Raw genomic sequence first — 9,210 nt, 5'->3', positions numbered from 1 at the left:
CAGGTGGCAGCGATGGGCGTTGAACGTTGATTTTATGCACCCGAAGTCACTCTTTTAAAATCGTCACGGCTTCCTTCGGTAACCTGTATTATTTCTATATATATATTAATATTCTACTTTGGCAAATTTATGTAACAAATAAATTAACTGCATGTATATGTCTTGCACAGTAAACATATATTTAAAGATATATAAACACAAATATAATTATATGATCACATGACTACATTTCAAAAACGCCACAAAATTGCAGAAATATAAATACATTTATTTTATTATTTAAAGCACTTTATTTGAAATATAAGGAATATATAGGACATTCAGAAATATATAGGATATTCAGATCTCAAATATTTTGTCTTCTTTCAAAAAAAACATCATCGTCTCCTGTTAGTATTTTTCCGAATTCTGAGTATATGTTTAAGGGTACATTTTTAGTACGTTCATATACCCATAACTTTTTTTCCAAATAATTTAGAAGATCTGATTGTCCTAATCGACATGCTGCATCACGTTCCCATCTTATCATTACAATGACTGCTTCACTAATACATCGTTCCGCAACAGCCTCTAAAGCAATGGATGTCAATTCCTTGATATTCTTGTTTTGGACGGTATCGTTCTTGCTCAATGACCTCAGTAGTTCTATTATGTCTGTTTCGATGAGTTTTGCAGCAAAGTCTTCCATGCTTCTTATCATACTTAGCACAAATATAATACCCATTTGTTGTATGTTACTGCTTGGATTAGTGAGTAAAAAGCGTAGGAATTCTAGCCAGAAATTCGAGTCCAAAACTTTCTTACAAGCTTCTTTGTTGACCACCGTCAGTTTCACTAGAGCTGCAGCTGCTGCGAATTTAATATCTTGATTCTCGTCCTTGTACAATAACATAAGATAATCAACTCGAGAATTATCCTGCTCGAAACACTGCATAGCGACTTCACGGCTTAATATCAGAATGTTTATAAGATTTGCAGACGCCAATTTCAAAAGATAGTCCCCCTCGTACACAAAAGCTTCAATTTTCTGAAATACTCCTTCTTTAAATATATGTTCTCGCATGCTGTCCTTGACTTTAGCTAGATTGCACAAAGCTGTTAGAGTCTGGCAATTCTCAACAACGGAACACTCCGGGTTCAGAAGATTTACGATCGGTTGAACAACCTCCGTGATTAGATCACCAGGAAATGCAACCTCAGGATGTATCGTGAGTCCCAAATGGACCAGGGCTCGCGAAGCAAGCTTCTTTCCCTTGACTGTGCCATCCAGCGCTAATGACAACAATGTCTCAGTGCCGCCTTTTTGGCGGTATTTGGCGGAAATAACTATTTCTCTCAATTTCAGTTGATTGCATATCGCGTTGAAAATGCGCGCTATCAATTCCTTGCAGTTCTGATTGTCCGTTTTGGCGAGGATCGCCACCAGATCCTCGCTGATCACATTGGTATCCAGTAATGTTTCTAATCTTTCTTCGACGTGATCCAGTTCAGAAAAATCCTCGGGAAAATGATATTCGACAAACTTTGTCAATTGTATTATCCCGGGTTCTTGATCGTCATAAATGTTGCACAAGTTCACCAACGTCGTAAGTACGTCGAAGAGAACAGATTGATCAGTAGTCTCCTCGGCGAGCGACATCATCGTAAAAATGGCTTCTAGATCCTTGAACAACTCCTCTTTGACTTCGGCATTGAAAGTGAGATACGACAAACCTTTTACGGCCCACTCTCTCATATTTTCTTTCGTTGGATATATAGCCAACAATCGTTCGCAAGCCTTTGACAATTTCGCTCCATTCGCAAACGGTCTGATAGTCACATCTGAGTGACTATCTCTGGAACTACCTAACTTACTTAAACCCAGTAACGCTCGAACCCGAATTGAATCATCCTTAGATTGACACAGCTTTTTCAATATATTAACACCTTGATTTATGATCGCGTCGACCTTGTCTTTTCTGGTCACAGCAGCAACGATACATTCGAGAGCCACTGTCTGCTGCAATACATCATCCGTTCCTGCCATAACGAGAATCATCTCTAAAATCCCTTCTTTAGCCACAACTGCGTTTCCAACATCTGACAGGCCCAATAATAAGGTTGTTATCGCAACTACTACACGTACCTGTAAAACAATAGATTAACAATTCGTTAATTTTTACGTTCCGACAAACAATATTGATTTAAAATCAAGGAAGCTACAGTGTTATTTAATTTTGATAGGAAATAGACATTTCTGATAAATTACGTTTCAGAAAATACTAGATGACAAAGTCATATTCTTCAATAAGTTTCGATTACTCTGTTATAACCATATTTTAATTTAAAACTTACAGAATATATACAATATCGACAACTGAAAAAAAAATCTTCTTTGACATTTTTGTTTTAAAACTAGAGGGTTTAAAATTGCTCAAATCGGCTTTAGTTAAAAAGATACTCGGCCTTTTATTTTTAAACAATTTAAATGACAAGAAAAGATCGAAAGTTGCAAAATTCATACTTTAGATTTTATGTCAGGCGAATGCAATTTATCTTCAATAAATTCATCAATGGCGTTCATAAATGTTTTCTTATCATCATAGTTTTCATATATTTTTCCTAAGCACGCACTGGTTATAATTCGCGTGGAAGACGTGATGTTTAGCAAAGGTTCAGAATTGTATTCTTCCATTTTACTGGCTATCTCCATCAATCTTTGCACACCGCGAAGTTCGACAAATCGTTTGGCCCAGTCTAACTTAGTTACGCAATGAATGTTACGCATAATAAGTTTTATTATTGCGTCTCTAGCAAGGCCTGTTAACGTTTTACTCGTTATAATGTACGACAAGAACAACAGAATCGTGTCTATTTCCTTCTTATGCGCCGCACTCAAAGCCTCGTCGGGTTTTGAATCGTGTTTATTAGTCACTCCGCTGTAAGTGTTCAATATATTCTGAAATCGAAATATGCAATAAATTTTTAATTACTAAAATATATATAAAATAAATGCATTTATTTTACTCGATATTTACCTGTAAACAATATTGAGACGCGTTAACTCTCTCTATAGATGAGCTGCTCATTATTTCCAGGAACCAAGGTAAACCGACGTATTTAATAACGAACTCAGTTCGACTAATATTGTTTTTGCATAACTCGGCTATAATACGAATCGCGCTGCAGATCATTTCCTCGTTCTTTTCCACTTTCACAAGTTGAACCATTTTGGAAACACCTTCCTTTTTGAAGATCTCCTCGGCACCAGTTTCATCACATGCGAGTCCATGCAAATTATTCATAGCGATTTCACGTTCCTTTTCTCTTGCATTCACGTCAAATGCTAGATCCAGCATTTCTGATACCTAATATAAAGCAAAAATAGGCGTATACTTAAATATAATGATCTGCAATAAAAATTTAAATAACAGTGACATTATATTTGTATGATGATAATTTTTACCCGTAGTGTGCAGACTATTAATTAACAAGAATTAATAATTATATAATAAAAGACAAAAAATCCATTTGTCAAATTATGTGTGATATTGAAACAAAAATTCTTACTAATTTAAAACTTACAGAATATATACAATATCGACAACTGAAAAAGAAATCTTCTTTGACATTTTTGTTTTAAAAATAGAGGGTTTAAATTGCTCAAATCGGCTATAGTTAAAAAGATACTCGGCCTTTTATTTTTAAACAATTTAATGACAAGAAAAGATCAAAAGTTGCAAAATTCATACTTCAGATTTTATGTCAGGCGGCAAATCTTCAATATCTTCAATAATTTCATTATCTTCAAAAATTTCATTATCTTCAAAAAATTCATCAATGGCGTTGATAAATGTTTTCTCGTCATCATAGTACACGTTTTCACATATTTTTGCTAAGCACGCACTGGTTATAGTTCGCGTGGAAGACGTGATGTTTAGCAAAGGTTCAGAATTGTATTCTTCCATTTTACTGGCTATCTCCATCAATCTTTGCACACCGCGAGGTTCGACCAATCGTTTGGCCCAGTCTAACGTAGCATAATGAATGTTACGCATAATAAGTTTTATTATTGCGTCTCTAGCAAGGCCTGTTAACGTTTTTTTTTTACTCGTTATACTGTACGACAAGTACAACAGAATCGTGTCTATTTCGATCTTATACGCCTCACTCAAAGCCTCGTCAGGTTTTGAATCGAGTTTATTAGTCACACCGCTGTAAGTGTTCAATATATTCTGAAATCGAAATATGCAATAAATTTTTAATTACTAAAATATATATAAAATAAATGCATTTATTTTACTCGATATTTACCTGTAAACAATATTGACACGCGTTAACTCTCTTTATAGACGTGCTATTTACCATTTCTACACACCAAGGCAAACCGATGTATTTTATAAGAAACTCAGTTCGACTAATATTGTTTTTGCATAACTCGGCTACAATACGAATCGCGCTGCAGATCACTTCCTCATTCTTTTCAACTTCCACACGTTGAACCATTTTGGATACACCTTCCTTTTTGAACTTTTTGAAGATCTCCTCGGCACCAGTTTCATCACATGCGAGCACAAGCAACTTATTGATAGCGATTTCACGTTCCTTTTCTCTTGCATACACGTTAAATGCTAGATCCAACATTTCTGATATCTAATATAAAGCAAAATTAAGCGTATATTTAAATATAATGATCTGCAATAAAAATTTAAATAACTGTAACATTATATTTGTATGATGTAATTTTTACCCGTAGTGTGCAGACTATTAATTAACAAGAATTAATAATTATATAATAAAAGACAAAAACTCAAATCCATTTGTCAAATTATGTGTGATATTGAAACAAAAATTCTTACTAATACTCACATCCAGTATGAAAAATGTATTTCATTTTTATTCTCTTATCTAGATTAAATTATCATGTCTTGCGAGTTGACGAACTTTTGTAACAGTTACGTATATTTACCTTGGCACTAATTTTTATATTTTTATTATTACGACGTGCTTGTACAATTTCACGTAAGCGCGCCGCTACGGGCTGAATAACTTTGTTATTGGGGTCTGATGAAATAATGACCGCATCCCGATATGCCTCCTCGAATCTTCCTAACGCAACTAGTGCTTCATATTTGTGATAAAGTATTTCGTTACAATATATCATTAACGCATTGTTGCAGTCTTCAAACATTTTCTCGTAATTGCTCAGCTTTAAATAAGTAATAACTCGATTACTGTAGTATATTCCTTTGTCATGATCGTTCTTTGCTAAATTCAGTGCGTTTGTGTAGTGACTTAATGCTTCAGACCAATTGCCTTTATCAAACTCTTCAAGACCCTTCTCGTTCCATTCCTCTGCACTCATAACTGACTTCATGGTGAAAAATTCTACAACCCAAATTATATATGATGTTATATTATATGTTTTAACATAGAAAGACTCTGAGATTTCATATCGTCTCTCTTATTGATATATGTATTATCTTAAATGCAAAAAGCACAGAAGATGAAATTATTACTAAATAATTATATGCATGTATGACACAATAGACCTGTTCATTTTAGCTGAACTTCTTGCACAGTTCATCTTTCCTCTTTTTCTTTTCACATTGGGAAGAAAAATAGAAAAGATAAACTGTACAAGAAGTTCAGCTAAAACAAACAGGCCTAATATATGTATAATGGATAAAGAATAAACACACAGTTTAATAATAAAAATGCAATTTCAAGTGTGTAATCTGCATGTAAATTGTAATCAATTGTTGTAATAATTTCTATATCAGAAAGTTGACTTTCGTAGAACATTGGAAAACAAAACAGAAGAAGTCAATCATTTAAGTAATTATTTAGTGTTCGTTCTCAGAATCTCCAGAAGCTGTTTGTGCATATTAGACAAACTATCCAGACAACTTATGATGCTGTATGCAAATATTTGATTTCGTCTTAACGCAAAAGAAAGAGATGCAATTATGTACGCTATGCTGCAATAGTCGGGGACAATTTACATTTCCTCCCTTTTTTACGTCGGGAATTCAACTTCCTCGACGAAAGAGAGTCTGAGAAAGGCGAGCGTGATTTACCTATAACTCGCGATAAATTTATGCGTGGAAGATGAATCTCATTCCAGAATGTAAATTCTTTACCTGTCGGATAGCTTCCCTCTTCGTCACGTGTTCTTCCGTGCTGCTCGAACACTTTCTCTACTTTTCTCGACCTTTCAACGAGTGTAACTAAATAAACAAAGAATTCAAATTGCGGGCAAATCGGTCGCGGCTTACATACAAGTCTATCTATAGCGTTTTTCATTGGCAGAACTGGTGCCGTGGTGCGCACTCAGTGCACATTAAAGCGGGGAGCACACACTTCTGCACAACGCATATAATGCGTAAGCATAAGAAAATTGATTGGTCCATACACATGTGCATAAGGAAATAGACCAATCAATTTGTCAATTTTCTTATGCTTACGCATTATGCGTTGTGCAGAAGTGTGTGCTCCCCGCTTTAAAGGCGAGATGGATTTGGTGTCGTCAAAATCGTCAATTTATTCGATCTGGATATCAGAAAAGCATGTTGGGCAAGGAGGTTACTGGAGGTATTTTACCAAGCTCACCAACTCCCTCGCAAAGTTACCGTCACGTCAATTCGGTATCGACTTCCAGTTGTCGATGACAGATGGCGCTGGGCGCGCCCGCGCTCTGAATACCTCCGTGAACCCTCCTCGCTGTCGTGCGCTCCTGTTACTTGTGGAGGATTTTTCGGATATTTCCGACCATGTAAGACCCAATTCTCCCGCTAATCTTATCCGGATAAATTCTGCTAAACAACTTTTATAATTTTTCGAACGTCTGTACGGATGCATGATCAAAATCCCGCTGTCGTTAATTATTACAATAGATTTAAAGTATTCTATTTGTTTAATTATTAATATATTTATTATATTCGTTGAGATAACTCGCGCGTAGGTAAGATTAGGTAACGAATTTCGCATGCTGAGGATATAAAATGATATCGAATGGATATCACTTGCAATGCATTTGTTTTCTTCGTAGAAGCAAAATGTACATACCAAATTATTTCATTTTATTCACACTACTTTGTAAATAAATTGATGGTTACAAAATAAATAAGGCACGTATTGTTCCATTAAGAAGATATCTCTCGAGTAGGTATCATATAGCCTTTCACATTGGTACACAAAAGTGACAAAAGGTATAGCATTAAAGCTGATCTACCTTCAGTAATATTTATTTTCGGAAAAGTTAAGTATAAAAATAAATACTTGAAATCTAGTCTATGAAAATTGATTAAATAATAATTAACCTAATTAACGTTAACTTTACTTAGGTAATCAACATTAACATTGGTTTAATAATTGAACAAAAATAATTTTATTCCTTTCAGCAAATCTACTTTTTTAATACAAGCTCGTTGACAGGAATATCTTCTAAATTACTGTTGTTTATCTCAAGTAAAATGAACACACGCTGCACGCAATACTACTTATGTACAAATGGAATTGTCGCAGAGGTTCCAAAGAGAATAGTCATCAAATCTATTTTGTCTTTTTTAATTTATTGAAAATAAACTTGTCGCATAACTTAGATTAAAAGTTCTTAGATAATAATCCATCGTTTTTCGTCAATCTCACGATGCAATCGTCGGATTCTCCCTGCGAACATAAAAGTAAAGCGACATTTCATTAGATTTGATGCTGATACTAATTTATATCAATATTGCAATACTGACAATATTATAATTCATTGCAGAAATATATCAATTAAATAACAGTATAATAATTTTGTATTTAGGAAGATACCAAGGAATAAGTTACATAAATCTATACGTATACAAGTAACTTAAACGTACCATTCGACGAATTGCTCCACAGATTGCGTACATCTTGTTGGTATCGGTCATGCGTCCTGTTTCCGGATCGACATCGGCCAGGCTCAGCTGTATAGACGCGTGATCCTTGGCGTGGATGATACGGTTACTCGCCGAGCTGCGACAGAGAAAAACCAGAAGTTTAAAGTGGATATTAAGAGTCCATTCTTTTCAGCGATACGCTTCGCACGCGCATGTTCTGGCAATTTCCCCGTTCGTCTGATTGTGAGTATACATAATTATGTTTCGCTTCAAATGTGGAGATCACAAGGATAGAACAGTCGAAGAAAAAAAAACAGAGACTCTTCGCCGGTAGATTCATATGGAGTACAGTCACCTGACCTAACCTCACTTCTAAACGCTGCGTGTCTATCGCACACGCCGCGGTCGGTGTTCAAACCTTATCGAATAAACAAAATCGCGCGAATTTGGTAAAACGTCTCAATACGAGATTCTCGTTCGCGTTCAGCGTAAAGTTTACGAGAATTATCCGTGACGCCACGTGTGTTTGCGTCTCACCATTTTCGGGGGATGTACAAGTCGACCAGATTTCCCAAATCGTTCTCCATTTTTCTTTACAGCTGCAACAACACCGTAAAACGGAGGATTAGCGTACTGTTCGAGCGAGCGAAAAAACGCGTTGATTATTTAGTAAGTAGCTTGTCGCTTACAATCGGCACGTCGATAGCTCGAGATGGCTGCGGAACGGAAAGAACGGAGGAGGCTGCGCCTGCGCCGTGGAAACCGTAGATTTGTTCCTCGTTAGCTGCACTACGTTGCACTTTCTGTACTTGAAAGGAGATAAACATAAAAAATGGGACATTGAAGAGAGAAAAAGATTCACAAAGTAAATTTTGCGTGCGAAAATGTCGTTCAAGCTCACCACATGTAACTTATTAAATATCTATACCCGCACTTAATTATTGCGACAAGAAGAACGTTCAAAGGCGGTTTTTTTACCAACTTAAGATTATAACTTAATCAGCGACTTATTTAAAGAAAATTTCTATGTAATTCGTTGTTTCTATGTAATTCGTTGTTTCTAATCTTTATTTCCATATGTCGAGCAAAAAAAATACAATAATTATGTTGACAAAAAATATAATATAATTCTATCTGCGTTAACAAAATTGTAATAATTCTATATCCATGTTAAAATACGTGTAGATATTTTTTAAGACAATCGCTAATCAAGCTAATTAGAGTTTGGTCAAAATTAATCATTTATAATTGCTGTTAAAAAAGTATCTTTGTTGGCTTTTCGCATTTGTATCGATAAAATGTCACTGCGAGCCGAATCTTCGGTAGAAACGTACAAAATAACGTTCCAAATTGTGCCATTTTG

The 9,210-nt window shown here is 35.3% G+C and overlaps 2 protein-coding genes across 2 annotated transcripts; both read right to left on the bottom strand.

Annotated features, from left to right (window-relative positions):
* Positions 1-158: 158 nt before the first annotated feature.
* Positions 159-6,306, bottom strand: LOC139773580 (protein unc-45 homolog B-like). Its single transcript, XM_071708114.1, has 7 exons — positions 6,123-6,306; positions 4,949-5,367; positions 4,294-4,632; positions 3,732-4,214; positions 3,018-3,347; positions 2,504-2,938; positions 159-2,125 (listed from the first exon to the last, which is right to left on the bottom strand). The coding sequence occupies exons 1-7, from the start codon at positions 6,283-6,285 to the stop codon at positions 347-349; spliced, it is 3,948 nt and encodes a 1,315-aa protein (XP_071564215.1). The 5' UTR covers positions 6,286-6,306; the 3' UTR covers positions 159-346.
* Positions 6,307-7,532: 1,226 nt separating this feature from the next.
* Rps21 (ribosomal protein S21) lies at positions 7,533-8,633 on the bottom strand. Its single transcript, XM_071708113.1, has 4 exons — positions 8,537-8,633; positions 8,385-8,446; positions 7,848-7,983; positions 7,533-7,650 (listed from the first exon to the last, which is right to left on the bottom strand). The coding sequence occupies exons 2-4, from the start codon at positions 8,432-8,434 to the stop codon at positions 7,585-7,587; spliced, it is 252 nt and encodes an 83-aa protein (XP_071564214.1). The 5' UTR covers positions 8,435-8,446; positions 8,537-8,633; the 3' UTR covers positions 7,533-7,584.
* Positions 8,634-9,210: the final 577 nt, after the last annotated feature.

Source organism: Temnothorax nylanderi, unplaced genomic scaffold (assembly GCF_030848795.1).
Source record: "Temnothorax nylanderi isolate EJ_2023f unplaced genomic scaffold, tnyl_v1.0 TNYL_tig0064_pilon, whole genome shotgun sequence".
Classification (NCBI taxonomy): Eukaryota; Metazoa; Arthropoda; class Insecta; order Hymenoptera; family Formicidae; genus Temnothorax; species Temnothorax nylanderi.
Note: the sequence above shows the minus strand (reverse complement) of the source record. Positions and strands in the feature narration are given on the sequence as shown.

Excerpts from the sequence above, each read along its gene's own strand:
- LOC139773580 (XM_071708114.1), bottom strand. The coding sequence starts at position 6,285 with ATGAAAAACGCTATAGATAGACTTGTATGTAAGCCGCGACCGATTTGC. Across the intron at positions 5,368-6,122 it reads AGAGGGAAGCTATCCGACAG|AATTTTTCACCATGAAGTCA; the intron begins GTAAAGAATTTA and ends TTTGGGTTGTAG. Across the intron at positions 2,939-3,017 it reads CGTCTCAATATTGTTTACAG|AATATATTGAACACTTACAG; the intron begins GTAAATATCGAG and ends TTTCGATTTCAG.
- Rps21 (XM_071708113.1), bottom strand. The coding sequence starts at position 8,434 with ATGGAGAACGATTTGGGAAATCTGGTCGACTTGTACATCCCCCGAAAA. Across the intron at positions 7,984-8,384 it reads TTGTACATCCCCCGAAAATG|CTCGGCGAGTAACCGTATCA; the intron begins GTGAGACGCAAA and ends TCTCTGTCGCAG. Across the intron at positions 7,651-7,847 it reads GTGGAGCAATTCGTCGAATG|GGAGAATCCGACGATTGCAT; the intron begins GTACGTTTAAGT and ends TTATGTTCGCAG.